This window comes from Panthera uncia, assembly GCF_023721935.1.
Source record: "Panthera uncia isolate 11264 chromosome B2 unlocalized genomic scaffold, Puncia_PCG_1.0 HiC_scaffold_24, whole genome shotgun sequence".
In the NCBI taxonomy this organism is placed as follows: domain Eukaryota; kingdom Metazoa; phylum Chordata; class Mammalia; order Carnivora; family Felidae; genus Panthera; species Panthera uncia.
Genome location: NW_026057580.1, coordinates 96,445,003 through 96,467,644, shown reverse-complemented (window position 1 = coordinate 96,467,644; position 22,642 = coordinate 96,445,003). Strand labels below are relative to the sequence as shown.

The 22,642-nt window shown below is 36.1% G+C and overlaps 1 protein-coding gene across 1 annotated transcript; it reads right to left on the bottom strand.

Moving 5' to 3' along the window:
• Positions 1–1,215: 1,215 nt before the first annotated feature.
• On the bottom strand, positions 1,216–3,051 carry GJE1 (gap junction protein epsilon 1). The gene is made up of 3 exons (XM_049653184.1): positions 3,013–3,051; positions 2,148–2,330; positions 1,216–1,611 (listed from the first exon to the last, which is right to left on the bottom strand). The coding sequence occupies exons 1-3, from the start codon at positions 3,049–3,051 to the stop codon at positions 1,216–1,218; spliced, it is 618 nt and encodes a 205-aa protein (XP_049509141.1).
• Between the last annotated feature and the right edge of the window lie 19,591 nt (positions 3,052–22,642).

Below are 22,642 nucleotides of genomic sequence, written 5' to 3'. Positions count from 1 at the left end.
TGCTTGGTATTCTCTCTCTCCTCTCTCTTACCTCCTCCCCCACTTGCGGTCTCTCTCTGTCCCTGTCTCAAAATAAACTTTAAAAAAAAGATTTCAAATGATATCAAATAGATATGATTATTGGTAAAGATAAAAAGAATACACTGAACTAATATAAATTTCTTTGAAATAATTTTATAACTCTTTAGGAAGTCTAACTTAATATAAATATACTTTTCCATTTCAATAATCTTGACCATAAAAGCTATCATTATTAGGATATCTGTGAGCACAGAGTTTTTTGTTTTTTGTTGTTTTGTTTTTCCTTCAATAAGAAACAAGAAAACCAGAACACCTGAGTGACTCAGTCAACTGAGTGTCTAACTTTGGCTCAGGTCATGGTCTCACAGTTCTTGAGTTCAAGTCCCACATAGGGCTTTCTGTTGTCAGGACAGAGCCCACTTCTGATCTTCTGTTTCCCTGTCTCTCTGTGCCTCCCCGCCCCCCGCCCCCACTCAAAAATAAATAAACATTAAAAAAAAAAAAAAGAAACAAGGAAACCATTCACAATATTTGCCATAGCATTTTTAATTTATTTGGTGGCTATATTACCATATCATTTGATGTTAAAAATTTCAAGAAAACAGTATAATATTAAAAATGTAATTACTCCATTTCTTTAAGTTAGTGATCAAACTATAGAATGACTTTTAATAATTAATTTACAACTTTTGCACTTAAGTAAGTTATATTTATATGAATGCAAATATAATTACACCCTCAAAGTTTAGCCAAAAGTGTTCAGCCTTTATATTTAGGGGATCTTAATTCTAATGTGTTTGTATGACTTTGGGCATACATATTAACCCCCCTAAGATGCAATTTTCTACTCTGTAAAAGAGATAATAAAACTTCTCTGGCCACAAAATACTGTGATTAAGATGTTATATGTGTGAGAACTCTATACAAGTTCTATTTTTAAAAGAATTAACATTAGTTATGTATATATTTTCTAATATGTGACAAAATTAAAATAGAATGAAATGTTTGTTCAAGAATACTTGCCTTGGAACTTAGTATTCTATTTTATATTGGACATAAAGTTTAGACACACTGAGATAAGTTTAAAGAATAGATATTTATGTGTGAAATTGAGATAGTCAGTGAATAAGATGAAACTAAATGAACATGACTGATAAAGAATTGTGACATATCGGCAGGTAGTCAACCTTTTGGTCATTGCCTAATTAGAAAGCATAATCTTCTAAATATGATTTCAAAAATTTCAGCAACACATAATACTACTGTAATTACAGTAAATGTATACATTGCAATGAGAAAAATGGTCTTCTCAAAGTGTTCTGGCACCATGCATTTTATAATAGTAAATTTTTCCCCAAAAGATCCAGCATCACACAAGTAGAGAGGTTTAACTTGGAAACCAAAGAGGTGAATCTGAAGCCAAAATGCTATCACCTCTAGACTAATTCTTAATAAAACAGAGAGGATATAAATCACAGTGTAGACAGGCTTTTGAAGAATGCATTCTTGATTGATGCTTTTACATGCAGCATAAAGATGGAAAATAGCGCCAGGAACCAGGACAATCACTAGTTGTAACGCCCAGAACACCTAAAGTATGTCAGAAATATCTTAGTCAAATCAATCCACATGTTACCAAAAACACACTAAAGAGACTGTCTCTCAACAGAAGCAAACTTAAGAATTCTATGTTTCATAAGTCTTGCAAGCAATAAAAATAATATAATGAAGATAGTATTATTGAACATGTTTACTTACTAAGATATTTAAAATGTTAAACATCTTAGTGATTGTGAAAATGTCATATTTTGCTGTCATCATCTACCAATTATTAATTATAATGAAGTACTTTATTTTAGTAGCTACCCAATTTCCATTTTCCAATTACAGGTCTAGAGTATAATTCTAACATCAATAGATAACAGAATTCTGGAGATGGAAGAAACTCTTGACCAACTCATATTAATTCACCTGGATTATACAGCCAGTTAGAGAAAAAGTAATAATTCTACAAACAATGCCTGTTAGGACATTCTTCATCTTATTGTGACATTATTTTACATTTAAAAAGAAACCAATTTTTATCCAGTGTAGAGTAAGGCTTACGTGCCCACAGAAAAACTTACCTGTGGAGTGATTGGCCTGAACTGATTATAACAGAAGAGGTTTATTTCTCTTTTGTCTGGATCACAACTGAAGTGCAAAGCCTCATTCCCATAGACCGCAAAGCCTAACACACCAAGGAAGAACATTCTTACTGATCCAAAGAATAGGGTGTGGAATTGACCAATCACAGTTGGAGGCTTCACCTGTTAGTGATTTTAGGAGAAAAAAATGTTTTGACAACAAACATTAAAGAAGCACATGTTAAAGGATGTTTTCTTGATCACATTTAAAAATATTTAACATTCATAAATTTCTGAAGCAAAATATAACTTTAGACATCATTAAGCCCAATACAAATTCTGCATTATGAGATTGCCCAGCCCTTTTAACTCTGAAAATACGAAATGCAACTATCAGGGACATGTTGCTAATCAAATGTATAATTTTGGAAATATTTAAACAGCTCTGAATTCAATGAATATCCTTACCCCCCTAATCCTTCTGCAATAAAATCAAGAGAATCTTAGAATATCTGGGATCTCTTTTAGAAAATTAGATAACAAATCTAACATTAAACTCATTGGTATGCATACTATCTTAACAACCAAATGATGTTTATTTAATTGTCATTACAGCTTATTTTCTACTTCTTAATTATTGAATTGAGAGATAGTGAGCTACTTTAAAACACTAATAGCTAAAAGTACTCCCTGAATTATTCAGGATATAGTTTTAAATTCAACATATTTTGAAATATATGGTTGATATTTATATTATTCTCCATATATGTAGATGTTCTCATTCATCAATACTTATGCAAATCAGATTAAAATACAAGACAAGACTCAATTATTTTTGTTTGTTTTTTGTTTGCATAATACTTACACATCCTTCATAGAAGTTTTTGATGTAATTTAGAGACATGTCTCAGGTGTTGTTATCCTGGCATCCCTGTGGGTTAATTCTTGACCCACATTGCCACTTTGCTTCTGCCAGAATCAAACTCATATTCTCCCATGACTCTTACAGCAGAAAACACTTATCACTGCAAATTTCTCTCCCCTCCTCCTTTTCTGTCTTTTTTTTTTTTTTTTTTCCATAGATCTCTGGGGCCCCAGTCAACTTTCCTATCTCTGTCCCAAAACAAAACAAAAACAAAGAAAAGCTGAGGGCATGTGTTCAATCTAATAATCCCTTGACTTACACTGTCAGCATAGCCAGCCAGACAGATGGGCATGCTAGCAAAGCAAGAGCCCAGCTCAACAAGGGCTCTGAACACTCAGTGCCTCTCAGTTACCTGAGAATTGCCTATTGGTAAATCAGTGGACTCTTAAGCTTAGAGTTTTCTCCAAAATGTCAAGTGATTTTCCCCCTCCCCCTCCATTTAGGTGTATCTGAAAAGATAAGCACATAGAAAATATTCCTGATTCTTTCTTGTTTACCTTTATGGAATAGAACTAATTTCTGGGACATTTAAGAAATTGTAACAGATTATGATAGGTGTTACAGCATCGGATATTACTGATGTGTTGCCATATTTATCTTCTTGTCAAACACTTACCATGGACATAAAAAATCTGTAGTTAGATCTCTATTCTAAGTAAAAGATAGTTTCCTACCAACCAAGATAAAACAGGGATCTGGCACAAATCGTGTGAACAATCCTGCCTTCCTTTCTTTTGTCCTCCAGTAGATACATCATCTGCTAGGCATTATTATGGGTGCTGAGATCAGCAGAGGCCAAAACAGATAAGGAGATGCCTTCCAACTGATATATCTGTATAATATCTTCCGCCCACTGATACTTCCCTACAGCCAATGGTGAATCCGATCTGCTTTCCTTACCTGCATTTCTCATCTTTGTTTTGTTTGTGATCTGCACTCTGTGAGAGCTGTAACTCTAGACAATTGCACTGCTTTCCTCAGCAAGTGAAGAAACAACTGTATAACTAACACATGCAGTTGTAGCCAATGGGCAAGGGGCAGTGGCCTTGTTAAATCGGTGTTGTAGAGGATAGGGAAAAATAAACATGGACAACGTAATGATCCCTCAGAGCTGTTGCATGAGAGTGATTGGTCTATATTCTCATCTTGTTCAGAAAAAGAATTCCAGGTTTGCTGTGTGCCAATTCCTATGAAGAAGCATCCAAAAGCCAAAACAATCTTTTGCATGGGAGGAATCCTTCTTTGATTTCTACCATGTACAGTAATGAATGTGATCATTTAGACCAACATATGCTAGGGTCAGACAGGTAGAAACCATCAAAGTCTTCCTGTGTTTTTTCAGAGATGAGCAAAATTGGCTTGGACCTTAATTGTGTGAAATTGCATGTGTAGATGGGAGAAACACAGTATCATTTTCATTGTTGGGATCCATGTGAGGCCAAATAAATAATACTGCTCTTCCCTTTATAGGTTATGATTCAAATGAGTCATAAGACAAAGGAGTAAAGCAGTTGGAGGCCAGAATAGTGCCCTTATTATACTTATCACCATAAAGATTATGTTGGAGGAGGAACATGGTTTATCTCTTTGGGAAAGTGCGATTCCTAGGCAGACACAGGTGCAGGCCTGGTCAGTGCTGTATCATGGCTGCCTTCCCTGCATGAAGTGCCTCCCTCCCTCTATGAGATTTATGCATGAGAACAGAGTAGAAGTGCTGATCTCTGTGGACAACTGGCTCCCAAGGGGAAAGTCCCAAGAAACGATGAAAGCCTAGTTTTACCTTCCAAATGTAAGATAAACTCACTAGAGAAGACAGTGGCTATAGTGATGCTGGCCTCGTCGTATGCATGGCAATTAGTAGAGCTGTTAATTAAGACGACAACCTGAGCTGCTTTACATGCTAAGACTTGCAGAGTACCAGGAACAGCAAAAATAAATAAATAAATAAATAAGGGCAATCCCCAATGTGCAAGCATCATTTAGTCCTCTGCTTGCTTTAGGTTTGCTAATATTACATTAGGCAAAGCCAACCCAGATTTGAGAAATGGCTACTACCGCTTGAAGGATCTGCAGTCATATTGCTTAGTACCAATATCCGTACCAGTTAAGAATTATTTCATAGCAAGGCACTCTCAAATTTAATGGCCAAATAGCAAACATTCATATAGCTCATGGTTTGAGTGGTTATTTCTCCTGGTCTGGGTGGCTCAGTGATCTCTGCTGGGTTCTTGCATGCGAATGTGGTCAGGCAACAGGTCAGCTGCTATGTGGATTATCCGGGATGACTTAACTCACATGCCTAGAGGTTGGCAGACTTTGGGGAGAGTGATCAGGGTGACTAAAGCACATGTCTGTTTGTCATTCTGGAGACTGGCCCAGACTTCTGCTTGTGGAGGGAGTTACAGAGTTTCCAAAGCAGAAAGAATTGTAAAGGCCAAAGTGCGAGAGCATTTCAAGCCTCTGCTTGCTTCAGAGGTGCTAATGTCCCACTGGCTAAAGCAAGTCTCACAGCAAACTTGGACTCCAGCTCTCAGCAGGAAGATCTGAAGTTACATTCCGATGGCGAAGAATTTGTAGTGATTTTACAATCAACCCTGAGACTGAAGGGCATTAATTGAGGAAATCTAATATTCAAGAATCATGTCTGTTTCAAAATGCATTTTAGAAATCAAGGATTTGTGCTTTCTTCCTAGAAAAGCCTAGAATCAATTAATGAAAACTACAGTTTGGGGCCATGGGTATATGCTGCCCACTGAGCCCTTTCTTCCTGATGTGAAAGGGACGGGAAAATAACTAGAGCAGATGGGGGAAAAAAAACTGGTCTACAATAAACATCCAGTAACAATGTATTAGCCTATGGAATGGTTTCTATTTGCTATTAAGTATTTAAAACAAATGGTCTCCCTGAATTCTTGCAATCTGTACTCTTACAGGTCTATTCTACAGATAGGGCCTAGAGAGGTTAAGTAACTTATCCCGAGTTACAGTTAGTAAGTGTTGTAAAACCAGGTGGTGAAAGATAGTGAATGAATTGCCTGTTAACTGGTGGGGCTGCAGGCACATGAGAATATTATTAGGCTGATTACTAGGACCCTGAAACATGAGGAATTAAGGGGAAATAAATCCAGACTTTCTTATTTTCTCCCGGGAAGATCTCAGGGGTTATTGGGATACATAGCAGCTGGATGGTGCTCCAGAGCTTGGCCATTATCCCATGCTCCTGGCCTGACCTCAACAGGAAGAGGAAAAGCCAAGCAGAGAACTAACAAAGTATAACGCGTGCCAGGGGAGCACTTGAGAACCATGAAGGCTTCCACAGAAATTCAGCTAAGTTGCTTTCTCATTTGGTGTCCATGTGAAGAGGAGGAACCATGTGGTATCTAAGGCCATGGGCTCTGGAATGAGAAAAACTATATTTGAACCCTGGTTTCACAACGTGGTTAGATTTGAAATCTCAGGAAAATTATTTACCATCTCTGAATTTCAGTTTCTCCAACTAGGGTTGATGGTAGTATTTACCTCACAGAGTTACTGTATGGGGATTATTAAAGCATTTGGGAGAATATCCCTCCTTTCTTTAAAAAATTTTTAAATTTTCATTCATTTTTGAAAGAGAGAGAGAAAGAGAGGGAGAGTGAGTGGGGGAGGGGCAGAGAGAGAGAAAGAAACACAGAATCCGAAGCAGACTCCAGGCTCCGAGCTGTCAGCACAGAGCCCGATGTGGGGCTCCAACTCACGAACCGTGAGATCATTACCGGAGCCGAAGTCAGATGCTTAACCAAATGAGCCCCCCAGGTGCCCCAATATTCTTCCTTTCTTTACTGAGATCTGAATCTATTATTTTCTATTAATTTTTCTTTTTTATGCAGATTACATAATGTTAACAAATTAATAATCCTTTTTAAGCAAGGAAGAGTCACTGCTTTCTCTAACGTAAAGAATATTTGTGTTGGCCATAAGAACATTTTAGGAAAGAATGAATAACATATGCAAATCCCATATCTGTTTTGTTTTTGTTTTTTTTTTTAACATTTTTGTTGGGGTATAATTGACATATAACATTATATTGGTTTCAGGTGCACAATGTAAGGATTTGATGTTTGTATACATTGAAAAATGTTTTTTTCTCCAGATAAGAACTTTTAAGATTTACTCTTTCAGTAACATTGAAATATGCATGTCTATTTCCAATGTCTCTCCTCTATCTCTGTTTAATCTTTTTGGGAGGGAGTGTCTCTTTCTTTAGAACCTCCTAAAATGCCAAGATATAGGCTTCTGCTCAGCAAGACTAGTGAGCCTAGCTCCAAAGGTTTTTTAAATGACCAAGTCACTCCCATCAGTTTCCTAAGTAAATGGTCTAAAATTTGAGGCAGTAGCACTAGCTTGCCTAGAGCTTTTCATTGTAGCAAAGGAGTGAAGAAAGGCCCAGGCATTTTTCTTTTTTTTTTTTCTTTTTTTTTTAATTTTTTAACGTTTATTTATTTTTGAGACAGAGAGAGACAGAGCATGAATGGGGGAGGGGCAGAGAGAGGGAGACACAGAATCTGAAACAGGCTCCAGGCTCTGAGCTGTCAGCACAGAGCCCGACACGGGGCTCGAACTCACGGACCGCGAGATCATGACCTGAGCTGAAGTCGGCCGCTTAACCGACTGAGCCACCCAGGCGCCCCAGGCCCAGGCATTTTTCTACTATGACTACTGCTGCTACTTCTTATACACACACATACACACATGTACACACACATACACAAACTGCTGACATTTATTCATTACTACTGTTTCCAGTAGTGCTCTAAACCATGGGAGTCTCGTATAATCTTTGGCCAGATACTCTTATTTCTGAGATTAAAACCATTTAAGACCTGTGTGGTCTAGACCAGAAAAGGGATAAACCTCTAATTTTGTGCAGAAACCAAGATAGGATTGAATGAAATAAAGGTGTAGAAAAGCACTCGTTATGCTGGCTAACACATATCAACCCATATATATTTTTTATTATTACTACTTACAAGCTACTCTAAATTAACATTTTAAATTTAGTCACATGTTTTGTTTTGTCTTTATTTTATTTTATTTTATTTTAATTTAATTTTATTTTTTAGAGAGAAAGAGCACACAAGTGGGGAGACAGACAGAGGGAGAGAGACAGAAAGAGAGAGAGAGAGAGAGAGAGAGAGATTATCTTAAACAGGCTCCACAGTCAGTGTAGAGCCCAATGAGGTGCTTGATCCCATGACCCTGAGATCATGACCTGAGCAGAAATCCAGTCGGACACTCAACCAACTGAGAGACCTAGGCACCCCTGCATGTACTGTTTTAGACCTATGCTTTTCTAGAGTTTGTGCTTATTCACCCTTATTTTTTTCATTAACCCAGTAAATATTGAGTACCTACAATGTCAGCTTCTATGTACGTTGTTGAGAATGTGTGAGAATAATACAGACCTTGCTTTCATGGGTCTTATAATAGCATATGTGCTTATATGTATAAGTAAGTATGTATGTATGTACATATGTATAAATATATGTGGTTTATATAATGCTGGTAATTTGCTTAAAATGAAGAATGATTTATGTGCAATCCTTCAGAGTATGGTCACAGACTATCTTGGCTTATTTTACATCTGGAAACAAGGAGAAATAATCTCTTTATAAGTTTCCTGTCTAGCATTCTTTGATTCTCAGAAGTTCTCATTGTGTTACAGTAATTTACCCTCCTCCTCCTGAGATATCCAATGACTTTTGAATGGGATGAAATAGAGATCAATTTAGGTACTCCCAGTAGTAGATTTCACAGAAGGACAGCTGAGATAAGGCAATCTGGACATCTGCCTCAATTCATAAATCACAATCCTTAACCAATTCACATCTCACTGAAATCTCTGACCTGCCAAAATTGGGTTTGTCTTTCTGCATGAATAATTTATGTTCTCTGGAATGGAACTGGGAATGCCTTAGCAGAAAGGGTCAATAGCCAATCATGTTATTTTAGGCAAATGATTTAACTTGCTGGGTTGCATTTCCGGGTCTCCAAAAGGAGTAGGCTGGATGCAACAATCTGTAAATAACTTTACAATATTGTGGTTTTAGGATTCTAAGTCTTGTAAACATTCTTGGAGCTACTGTACTTGCTGTGAGATTTATTGTCAGTAATTTGTATGTTGCCAATAATTGCTTGACCTAATGGTTAAATTGAAGACCTCAGTTTTCTTCTTTATCATGAGTTTATACATTTTAGATATTTCCAATATGCCTACATTGTATGGCTTATAGTTATACAACACATATGATTTCTTTCTTTTTTGGATGCTTTATCTATACAGTCAAGCCCCATAGGAGAATACAGTCTATAAATCCAGAAGACCTGAATTTGTGTCTTTTTTACCATTACTAGTTGTTATTTAAACATTCTGTGTTAACTCTGTAAGTTTTAGTTTTTCTAATTACAAACTCTTACCCAACAGATGACATGATTGAGAGAATAGATGAGGTAATATCTAGCAAAATGCCTGACACATAGTTGATTTCCCAATAAATATTATTTTTGTTCTTGTTATGGAGACTCTACTCATTGTATCAAACCTGAGAAGTATACAGATAGGTATACTTGAATCGGCAAACATAGATTGAATCACAGCTTGTGATAAAAATGCCTAGGTGGAGCACCTGGGGTGGCTCAGTTGACTGAATGTCTGACTTCAGCTCAGGTCATGATCTCACAGCTTGTGAGTTCAAGCCCTGCGTCGGGCTCTGTGCTGAAAGCTTGGAGCCCGGAGCCTGCTTTGGACTCTGTCTCTCTCTCTCTCTCTCTCTCTCTCTCTCTCTGCCCCTCCCCACTTGTGCTCTCTCTCTCTCTCTCCAAAAATAAATACACATTAAAAAAAAAATGTCTAGGGAAAATGAGCTAACAACATTAAACCTCACTTTCCTGGGAGTTGCTTAGCTCTCTGGATCTGTAGATTTGTTTTCAATGAATTTGGGGGGAAAACCAGCCATTATTTCTTCAAATGTTTTTCTGTCCTTTTCCCCTCTTATTCTGGACTCCAATTACATATATGCTAGAATGCTTGATATGGTACCTGATCCTCTCTAAATTCTTCTCTCATTGTGTGAATAGTTATTGTAATGTCAACCGATCTTTTCTTCTACAGGATCTCATCTAAAGTTGATCCTATTCAGGGCATTTTTATCTGTGATATTGTATATTTACCTCTGGGACAAGGGTCAGTAAACTGAAGCCCGTAGATCAGCCACCCCTTTCGTGAAGTAAGGTTTCATTGCAGCATAGCCATGCCAATTCATGTTGTCTGCAGTTGCTTTTGTTCTACAAGGTCAGAGTTGAATAGTTGCAGCAGAGATTATGGCCCATGAACCTAAAATATTTACCATCTGGCTGTTTAAGAAAAAAGTTTGCCAACCTTTCTAGAGCCAATCCTGCTCTAGAAGTTGAATGTGCGTCTTTTTTTAATCTTCTATTTCTCATATCATCTTGTTAATATTTTTCCCTACCCTTTTAAAGGTAAATGGGATACATTTTAACAGCTGTCTAATGTCCTTGTGTCTAGTTCCATCATTTCTGTCATTTTTGTGTCATCCTAATGATCGATCTTCCTCATTGTGGGTTACATTTTCTTATTTTTTGTATGCCTGGTAATTTATAACTGGATTCCTAACATTTTGTGGGTTGTTGCATTTTGTTGTTTTCCTTTTAGTGGTGTTAGAATTTTTCCTCACATGCAGGTAGGCTACTCAAATCAGTTGGCTACCTTTCAGTCGTGTTAAGATGGGTTTAGATTAACTTGCAGTAGGGCAAATCTAGGTTCACAACTAAAGTAATATGTATGTATGTTGTGTATTTTACAGGATATACCTTGCATTACAAAGTCTTTCCACTCTGGCTGTGGAGACACAAACTATTATCAATCCAGTTTGTACTTCAACTCTTTGTGGGTGGTTCTTTCTCTGACCCTTGGGAAGTTTCTTCTAGCTTGAGCAGATCAGTACTCAGTCAAAGCCTCAAACGAACCCCCACTGCTGATCTCCAGGGTTCTCTTTGTTTAACTCCTGCCTCTATCGTACTCTGTTCCCCAAATTCTAGCCATCTTTGTCTCTTCAAACACTGATTTCTAATTCCTCAATTCAGTGAGGCCAATGAGCTTTGTTAGGGTTTCCATTTCCTGAACCATGACCTGAGCTGCATGTGGGCTTGCTTGGTTTATTTCCCTTTCCCCAGTGACTTCAGTCCTGTGCTGCTTGTTTTCCAATGGCTGTCTCATATTTTACAATGATCCTTCCTTTTTGGGGTCCAGTTTCCTAGTTGTTTGTAGCAGAAAGCAGAAAGAACATCCAGTCCTCATCACTCTATTTCTACCATAACACAAAAGCCTTTAAAACTAGTTTCATGGTTCTCAACAATGTTCGGAAGACTAAAGGTCGTGGGCACTCTGAATAAATATAATTTCAATTTTGCAGTATGTGTAATACGGTAGATCTTACTTTATACTTAAAATTTAGAAGTCAACAGAATACTACCCAAGTGTCAAGTGGTATAGGGTCAGCAACAAGTCAAGCTGCATTGATAGTTTAGTAAAGTTGCTCAGAATGAAGAAGTCTGAAGTCCTTCATTTCAAGCTGTACAACTCATCAGTTGTGTGATGTTGGAGACGTTTCTTCTTTTTTTCATGGGTTTCAATTTCCTATCTATAACAACAAAATTTGTAATAATCTATATTACAAAAAAGTAATGCCCATCTCATAGGGTTGCTACTGGGATCAAATGAGATAGATTATGTATTTATGGTTTCATGGGTTTCAATTTCCTATCTATAACAACAAAATTTGTAATAATCTATATTACAAAAAAGTAATGCCCATCTCATAGGGTTGCTACTGGGATCAAATGAGATAGATTATGTATTTAACATAATATCTAGCACTGTAAGTACAATATTAACATAGATATTATTGTATTGTTGTTGATATGATTGTTATGGAGAAGGTGGTCATTTATTGTACTGAAAATGAGTCTGTAGGCCTTTAAGTACCCACCGTGCTAGAGTCCCTGGAAATTCTTTGTGCTTTATCATTTGGATGAAAGCAGACCAATTCACTTGGCTGCAACTGACTGGACCAGCTCTTAGGGCACCAGCCAAAGCCATCCATGAACTGACTTAACTCAGAACGTCAAGCCTAACAAGGTCTTCTTATTTAAATGGGGTTAGCCTGACTGAGTCGTATCTCCCTTCCTTGTGTATTAAAGGCTATGGTATTTTTCCTATATGCTATCCCCCCACCGCTGGGAATATTGGCTGCTGGCCGGGTATGACTACATCCTTCACTGAGCATAGCCCTCTTCTGCAGGGAGACTTCTCACCTGAGCTTGTGTTCCTTCCCAGAGGGTGACACATGGTCAGAAACGTCTTAAAGCAGAGCCGAAAGGCCCACTCCCATTCCATTTCAGAACAACCATGAAGGGCATCTCAGCTCTTGGAATGATGGAGCCTTCAGGTACAGCCACTTTACAGGTGTTTCTTCATGTGCTCAGTCCTGCCTTCCTCATTTCCTTCCAGGGTCAACTCCTGAAAGCACTTCAATAAACCTCCTGCATACATGTTGCCATTTCAGAATTTGTTTCTATGAAACCCAGACTAAGACACTTGGGGAACATGAGAACCTGCATCTTATAAATGTGATTTTGGAGGGCTCTTATCTGAAGTGACCACAAATTGCCATTAGTAAACGAAAACCTTTGACATCCGGATTGGCTATGAGCATATGATTAATATTCTTAATTAGAATTTAACATGATTAACTTCATGATGACTATGAATAGGAGTGTGTTAGCATACACCTTCCAACATGTTCAAGTTTTCATGTTATTTCAAATTATTTCAATGCTAAAAGAGTTAGTGAGCATTATGGCGCTGTGACTGGATCCTTTAGATTTATTATTGGAGGTTATTCTCATCTTTCTGAAAAATATTGAATTTTTAAATTTGGGCATGCCCAGTTTTATTTATTTATTTTTCATGAACCAGGTTTCTGTAAAGAGGTACACATCTGATAGCACAAGGTTTTTTTTGTTTTGTTTTGTTTTGTTTTAATTATTTCCTGTAAACTCAAACTCAGAAAGCTCATGCCTAATACTACTCTTTGTTGGTGACTTTCCCTTATTTCACACCAATTTTCATCAATATAAGTTCTGTAAATCATCAATTTGTTATAAGTTTTCAATGTTGAACATACTGAGAAATTGTAAATACTCCTGTTGTATGCTTTCATGTGGGGAGAATTTGTGATTCTTTATGTTTGGTAACTGCTGCTTTATTTTACTATATGTTGACTCCTATTTTGTGTTTTTGAAATTCATAGCATTCCTTTAATTTGTGAAATGCTTATAGAATCAAACTTTAGTGCATATATTCAGTCTTATGTGCACAAACTCCAGATTACTGAATTAAAACCCCGTGCTAAATTGTTGGGCTATCATTAGAATTTCCATTCCTTATTCCCTTTGTGACATGTTACCAGGGAAAATTCATTGCTTTGAATAATAATGAGCTAGAGACAAATTTAGCCTTTGAAAGCTGATTAATGCCTTTCTCTGTTTTGAACACCTAATATATAAGCCACCTTTACTTCTTTTTATAAGGAAAATTTAATGGCCATTTTTCTATGAATTCCTACTTATTAAGTATTGGAATGTGCTAATTTATCTTTAAAATGCTAATATAGATCTTGGGATGGAAATGTACTGGAGCTAGTAAAAGATGAAACCATATGTGAGATGACTTTGTTAATCTGCTACTGACTATAATTATTTGAGTTTTATGAGTCACATGAACTAAAACCATCACATATTCTGATAGTTTCAAAAAAATGATTTTTCCAGCTTTATATGTTAGGAGTATAAACTTTTCCAGGTGTATTAAAAGGTCCTGTGAATATCTAGTCACCTTATGATCACCCTATCACCCTGTGATATGTAGACACTGAAGTGACCAATGCCATTTTTTGTTGGTTATCAAGATACAAATAACTTAAGATGAGTGTTGTGCTGTTTCTAATAGCATTTTTTATCTGTAAAATTAATATGGGACTTCACTTATTTTGGGTGAGGTGGCAGGTTTCTAGCAATATTAATCATGATAATGTTAGAGGTTTATTTATTAAAAGCAATTATATTAAGGATGAAGACAATAAATATGGAGTTATTTGGCTAACAGCCATTCAACTTTACGGTAAGTAACAATAAGCTGAAAGATGACTTTGTGCCAACAGATCTGTTAAAAACTTGTAACACTGAATTATGAATACAAACTTAAATGGATAAGAAAATGAAAATTGTTCATTTGTTATCAAATGACCTGAAAAGATCTTGTAAAAAAGCAAGACTCTTTTGGGGTCAATTCCCTGGAGTTGATAGAGCAATTTGGAATTGAATGGTATCACAGACATGATATAGAGCCCTTCCATTGATTGCTGATACGTGAGAACTCAAAAGTATTAACAATCTATTAGGGTTTTGAGACTGTCAGTAGGGGCACCTGGGTGGCTCAGTCAGTTGTGTCCGACTTGGCTCAGGTCATGATCTCATGGTTCATGGTTTGAGCCCTACATGGGGCTCTGGGCTGGTGGTGTGGAGCCTGCTTAGGATTCTTTCTCTCCCTCTCTCTGCCCCTTCTCCACTTGTGTGCTCTCTCTCCCTCTCCCTCTTTTTCTGTCTCTCAAAATAAATAAACTTAAAAAAAAAAAAAACTATCAGTAGATGTGTGGTTCTATTAGTTTACCCGTGAGTCCTTCGTAAAATATAGAAATCCTTGGTCTTCTCTGTGTCCAAATAAGATTTTAATAACTCTTCACAACCCCCTTGGAGCCAAATATCCTATATATATAGCTTCTTATAGTAACTGTAGGCTGAAGATATATTTTTGTGTAGATGTGGGTATATGTGTTTGGGTAAGGGTGTCTTTTTGTGAGATTAAGAGACTGCAGAGAGCCATGGATATTGAGGTTCTTTCTTTGATTTAACATTTTTGTAAAATCACAATTCAAGGTCTTTGGATAGTTTTTCACAACCATTAACCCTATATCAAACCTCAAAAGATCTTAGTGTTTTAACTCGATGTCTACATGGAAAAATATTAGAATAAGAACTTTAAAAAAAAGCGTTCATAGGAAGAAAGAACAATAATGCATTTCTAGTGATTGATTATCTCTCCCCTCCTCTTCCTCTACTTCTACTAGTGTAGTTCAGGTCTGGTATTAATAGTTTGAGGTTGTCTTCTTACTGCCATATTACCTGCTCAAATGCTTCTACACCCAATGTCAGAATAATTGTCCTACATGTGGTTTTGTTGTTTCCCTCCAAAATCCTCTTTGCTCCCCAAATCTTAATCACCAGAGACTACATGCCTTAATTTAGCATTTGGAGTATTCTACAAGTTGGCCTTTTTCAGTCTGTTCTCCCATCCTTCTAGAAAATTTTATGCTTCAGCCACTTCAGACCATGTTATATACCTCAAATGTGGCGCTTTTTTTTTCCATATGTAGATCCTTTGCATTTTCCAAAAATGTCCTCCTATTTTATCTTCTGTTTTTTATCATACTGTTTATTTTCCTCATTAAAATCTTACCTATTTTTTTTTTAAATCTTACCTATTTTTTATGGCTAAATTTAAATTTCTTACATCTATGATTCCATCTCTGATCAACTGAGCAAACAGCAAACTTCTCTCTGAATTTTCAAAACATTTGGGAACATACAGGGCTAATACTAAACAAATTAGAAAAACCCACTTCATCTGGATGGACAGTCCCATAGGCACACAGCACGGTGAGCAGACTGATTAGGAAAAGGACCTCCTAAACCTTGTAGATGAAGCTCCTTGCCAGAATGCGGGCTTAAAGAACAGAGATTTGCTAGACTTCAGTTCTCTTTTCTGTCACTGTCTGGCTGACCTCAGATATATTATTTTACCTCTCTAGGTTTAGTTTTCTTCCCTGGGAAATGGGGATAATAATATGAAATTCATACTATCGATAAGAATAATATATAAAATAATGAATGTAGATGTCTAGCTGGATATTTGGCATACAAACTCTAATCAGTAAACTGTATTGACCTTCACAATTATTATGTTTTATGCTACCATGGTTAGTTTCAGGGTAAGTCTGTTTTTCTCTTTGAATTAAAGTTTGGGGTATGGGAATTAAATATATTTGTAGACACAGATGCACTTTTGTTTCTTTGACTGAAATGTTTACTGATCATCATTATTAGATCAGTACCTCTTAAATAAATATTAACAAGACTATGTTTCTTGAGCCAAGATGTTATTTTCTTCTGCTGTTGATATTAGCTAGATACATATAGACATATGAGCCTAGAGAGAGAGAAAATAAATATGAGGAAGGTAGTAGTCTTATTAATACCTTGACCTTGATTTAAAGTTACGATAGATTTTGAGAAAGACATTTGTTAGTATGATCAATCATTCCCATTCAACTAATGAGAACATTTTCCATTTTCTGAAAGACAATTTGTGAAAAAATATCAGATTACTGACCACAAAAATGTCAAAACCACCTAGTTATCTGGAAGAAACAGCGATAGAGATGATTCTCCATACACCACCAAAGAAAAAGACCTTAGCCTTGACCCATGGAGATTGCCTTCAAGGCAACAAAGTAATTTATTTTTCCGACCTAAGCTCATTCAAATTCTTGTCTTCTCTGGCAATATTGCTTTAGGTTATATTCAGTGGACCAAATTCATATCAGTCTTTTAACCTCTCCAGAGCATTTTGTAACTGTATATATCGGCTTTGAGTGGAACTTTTCCTATTTCATAATTGGGCTCTTCATGCCAAGAAACCTTTGGGGGATGAGGAGGGGCAGCCAGGAAGATATGAATGTAGGAGGGAATTGGGCCAAAGGAAGATATTTGTTAAACATTCGTATATTTGCTTTGGGAGAGTGTAAGTGACTTTAATATTTTGGCTATGTTTATATTTATAAAATATGAAAGCCTCCCTGTGAAAAGGAAGCATTCAGGTAAAAATTGACAATTCAGGCAAAAATGACAAATATTTGAATGTTTATAGATATTTAGATGCTCCCAAGTCTGTAATCTGCTTGTTATAAAACTGGATACTGTGGATAAGAAAATAGACAATGTAAGCCTTTGTTTGACTCCTCAGTCCTGGTGTTCTACCTGTACTATAGTAGAAAAAAAATGAGTAGTAATAAATTCACTTAATCAGATATATGGAATTATTTCCTTTTTATTTTATTAATTATTATTTTATATTATTTTATTTTTTATTATTATCTTATTACTTCAGACAAGATTCACAGGTAGGTGGTGAAAGAACCAGACTTTGTGGGAGGAACTTTTCTTACATGAGATCATTCTGTTTCATAATACTCACCAGCAGTCAGAAGTCAATGAACTTGATACTTAACCACACTGAGTTTTCATGTGCTTGGTGACTCAGTAGTTGCAGCAAAATAAAAAGTTTGAATTACCAACTATGTTTTTGTTAATGAAATCATCTTATGCTGTGTTTAGTGTGTGAGACTCAGTGTATTTTCAGAACTGAAAAATAAATATGACTTTAGGCTATAAGGCTAACTCCTTTATTTTTGTTTTTAGAAATGAGAAGATAAGAGAAGGGTGTTCCAAACCGTCAAATGCAGGAAAATGCTTTCCAGTGAAATAAAATATTTCAGCTTTTCTAAGTGCTCAATGGAACCTAAAGTATCAGTCTAGCTTGGATCATAAATTCAGCTATGGAATTTTAAAAATTTTTGAAGAAAATAAAAATAAAAGTGAAAATACCATCCCATTGTGGGTTGAATTGTATAGCATGTTTTACATTTTTAATGTTTTGTGGCTTGCAAAGATTTCTTTTTTGCATGCATTATTTTAGGTAATTTATATCATAAATCCATGACGTGTGTAAGGTAACTATGACTTAATAATATTTGTTTTTGTCAAGGTAAAGCCTCTATTAATCAAATTAAGTATCATCCTTATATAAATAAAATTTAAAGCTAATTATTTTTCTGACCTCACATTCAAGGTCTGGTTACTGCATCTATACTCAAATAGCACAGATGAAAGGAAAATGCTGGAGATGTAATAATTCTATTGTCATTCTTTTGTTATTTTGATTTGGTTCTTGCATTTACAAGCAGTTGATTTGTAATTGAAATTTACGAAATGTGAGCAGCACTCAGCAGGTGGCGCTAATGAGACACAAAATACTGAATCGTAAACTACAGCCAGAAATGTATTAGTTTAGCAATAAGAATGTTGGGGGTAAAGACAGTCTGATCACATTTTTTCTCATTTGAGGAGTGCTGAGGCCACATAAAATGATTTTAAAGATTTATTCAGCCCCTACTTTATACTGAATTCAAAGATAATGTTTATTCCTTCTTTTCTACTTCGTAATATTTGACAAAAATAAAGCACCTTCTTTCACTGAAAGCTAAACTTTCAGTTTGCTCCTTTGCCCGTATGAACTTTCTTCCATTCATATGCTGGAAAAAACTGAATCACTTTGTGGTTATTCCTTTAAGCACAAAATGTGGAATTCAAAAGAGCTACTAACTCTCAAGAAATTATAATCCTTTTTATCTTTGAGGATTTTTAATCTTAATCTTAGTAGATTATTTACTAGTTTAAGATTTAGGCCAAGTGTTCCAAGGGGGGAAATTCCTTTTGTCTTGTGGCTCTACTAACCATTCAGAATAAAAACCTTTGTACTGTGGCAATTAAACGAACTTTTCAGCATAAGGAAACACTATTTAATTAGAAAAGATAGAAGTATTTGCTCATTTTGTCAATTTAACAAGCTACACAAATAGCATACACTCCTGTGTTATAAAGTGCCTCGGTGGCCCCTGAGCAAGTTATTTGAGCAATATCCCACCAAGAAATAAAGAGTTGCGTTTTAAATGGGGAATTCAGCAGAGTTAGCACAAAAAAACATACTAATACATGTTTTCTGAAGTTACATTTCTACATAGATTAAGTGTCCATGGACATTTTAGTATCCTCAGTTTTTCAAAGTTTAATTTTCTTCCAGTAAGAACCAATATCATCCCAATTCTATGTTCTATTTTGAATAAAGTGGTCAATTTCACATTTTTGTGTATCCTATTTGAAACTAGTGATAGATAAAACTGCTTCAAGGAAGTTCCCTCTAAATGACTAAGGTTAAGAGACTGCTGTATAAAGGATGGTCTAGTTAGCTTTCTTTTTTTTCCCTAAATAACATTGATGATTGGAGACTCATAGAAATCACATTATTATATAACCAGATCAATTTTTTCTCATGAAGAAACATATTTAACTTTGGTTTTTATCAACAAATCAGAGATTATGACTGTTGTATCCATTGCCCTTTCTCAATAGAAATGATCACTTCCTGGTACCAGATTTTGTTGTGCATAGTGGTGTAACCAAAGGCCATACATTAATGAATTCAGGGTACAAATATTTTATGGCCATAGCTATAGATCTTTGATAATTTCATAGGATCAAGTTGAAATAGTTTCTCAACGAAAGGAGTCTGCTAAGACAGCCATTCAACTTTTTGGTAGGATTTTCTGAGAAAATTTTAATGTTTCCTGTCCCCACAAGTTCCCTAATTGGATATGAACTGATTAGTTTAGGTTGTTCTTTTCATTGCTTTAAGATGAAAGGTTAGGGTAGTAAGTTGAGATTTTTCTTTTTTTTACATATAGGTGTTTAGAACTATAAATTTCTTTCTAAACATTGATTTGGTTGTATTCCTGTAATTTTGGTATGTTGCATCTTTATTTTCATCTTAAAATATTTTCTCATTTCCCTTGTGATTTCTTATTTGACACATTGGTTCCTGAGGAATTTGTTGTCTAATTTCCACACAGTTGTGAATTTCCTACATTTCTTTGTTAATGATTTAGAATTTTATTCCACTGTGGTCAGGAAACATACATTGTATGATTTTAATAATTCTATGTTTATTGAAGATTGTTTTGTGGCCTGGCCTATGATCTATCCTGAAGAATGTCTCATATGTATTGAGAAGAATATGGATTTTTCAGTTGCTGAGCAGATTGTTCTAATGATGTCTGTTGGGTTTAGTCTGTTTATCGCCTTCCAGTTTCTTGTTGCTTCCTTGTAGTCATTATTGAAAGTGAGATATTAATGACTCCAGCTATTACTATTGATTATCAGTTTATCCTTTGTGTTTCACCAATATTTGCTTCATGTATTTTGAGATGTAGTGGTTAGGTACAAATGTGTTTAGAATTGTTAAATATTCTGGATGGACTGACCCTTTTATCATTATAAAATGCACTTTATCTCTAGTACCCTTTTTGTTTTAAAGGCTATTGTTTTAAATGTTTACTTATTTGGAGAGAGAGAGAGAGAGAGAGAGAGAGAGAGAGAGAGAGAATGAGCAGGAGAGGGGCAGAGAGAGAGAGGGAGAAGGATTCTTGCCTCCACACTGTCACTGCAGAGCGCAGAGCCCAATGTAGGGCTCAGACTCGTGAACCGTAAGATCATGACCTGAGCCCAAATTGAGTCAGAGGCTTAACCGACTGAGCCACCCAGGCACCCCCATTTTAAACGCGATTTTGTCTGATACTAGTATAGCACTCCAGCTCTCTCATGGCTGCTGTTTGCATATATTTTTCCATTTTTTTCCCTTTCAACCTATGTGTACCTTTGAGTCTAAAGTGTGTCTGCCTCATGCAAATTTAGATCTCTCTCTTTTTTTTTTTACTCCAGTTTGCCAGTCTCTGCTCATGACTTGCATTGTTTAATCCACTCACCTTTTATGTTCTTATTGATACAGTTGGATTTTATGTGAAATTTTTCTTGTTGTTTTTTGCATGTGTCATATCTTTTTTGTTCTTCTGTTCCTCCTTTATTGCTGTCTTTTGTATAAAGTAAATGTTTTCTAGTTTAACATTTTAATGCTTTAAATAGTTGTTTTACTATATGTTTTCTTTCTTTCTTTCTTTTTTAATGTTTATTCATTTTTGAGAGACAGAGAGAGACAGAGCATGAGCGGGGGAGTGGCAGAGACCGAGGGAGACATAGAATCTGAAGCAGGCTCCAGGCTCTGAGCTGTCAGCACAGAGCCCAATGCTGGGCTCGAACTTGTGAACTGAGAGATCATTACCTGAGCTGAAGTTGGATGTTTAACCAACTGAACCACCCAGACACCGCAGTTTTCTGCTTTTTTCTTGGTTTGTCTAGGGCTTATCACATATATCTTATCAGAATCTACTTCGAACTTACACTAAATTAATACCTGTTTATGAGTGTGGTACAAGCCCAACAATACATTGTTATAATTTTTACCTTATATAATTTATTTCTTTTAAAGATGCTGGGAGAGGAAAGAGTGAGTATGTATTTCCTGTTTGTTATAGTACCTTTCCGATTTACCATCCTGGCTCTTTTCATTTGTTTTTGTGGGTTCATTTAGCATATTTTTCTTACTCGTATCTAGGTCTGTTCCTACCCACCTACTTTGTGCATTAATTGTCAAATATTATTATGTTTCTATATATTATGGGCCCAACAATACAATTTTATATGTATTGTTTTATACAACTGCTTTTAAAAATAAGTTAAGAGATACGCTATCCTTTCTAATTAAATTTACCCACATTCTTTAATTTTTCATGTGGATTTGAACTACTGTCAGAGTCACTTTCTTTGTTTCATTGTTTTCAAGACTATCTATTAGCTTGGACTTCCTCATACTCTGTTCCTGATATGGTTAGTTCCCTTAGGGAGAGCTTTGGAGCCCTCTGCTTTCACAGCTTATCTCTTCCTTGTGCAGAATCTCTTTGTCATTGAGTGCTGATTTGACTATGATGTACCTTGGTACCATTTTTTTTAAACCATAGGTAGAGGTTTTATTAAAAAAAGAAAAAGCAAGGGGCGCCTGGGTGGCTCAGTCGGTTAAGCGGCCGACTTCAGCTCAGGTCACGATCTCGCGGTCCGTGAGTTCGAGCCCTGCGTCGGGCTCTGGGCTGATGGTTCAGAGCCTGGAGCCTGCTTCCGATTCTGTGTCTCCCTCTCTCTCTCTGCCCCTCCCCCGTTCATGCTCTGTCTCTCTCTGTCTCAAAAATAAATAAACATAAAAAAAAAAAAAAAAGCAAGAACAATCCCCCAAAGACTTCTTTTGACATTAAAATGTAGAACAGATAATTCTACCAGGAGTTCTTATAGACATAAATATCCAGGTAAAATGCAGCACCTTAGTAACTAAATATGATTTTATCATAGTTATCTTTTTTAAAAAATACTTTATTTTTTAGAGCAATTAAAAAAAATTATTTTTAACATTTATTCATTTTTGAGAGACAGAGTGCAAGCAGGGGTGGGGCAGAGAGAGAGACACAGGATCTGAAGCAGGCTCCAGGTTCTGAGCTGTCAGCACAGAGCCCAATACAGGGCTCGAACTCACGAATCAAACCATGAGATCATGACCTGAGCCCAAGTCAGACACTTAACTGACTGAGCTACCCAGGCGCCCCTATTTTTTACAGCA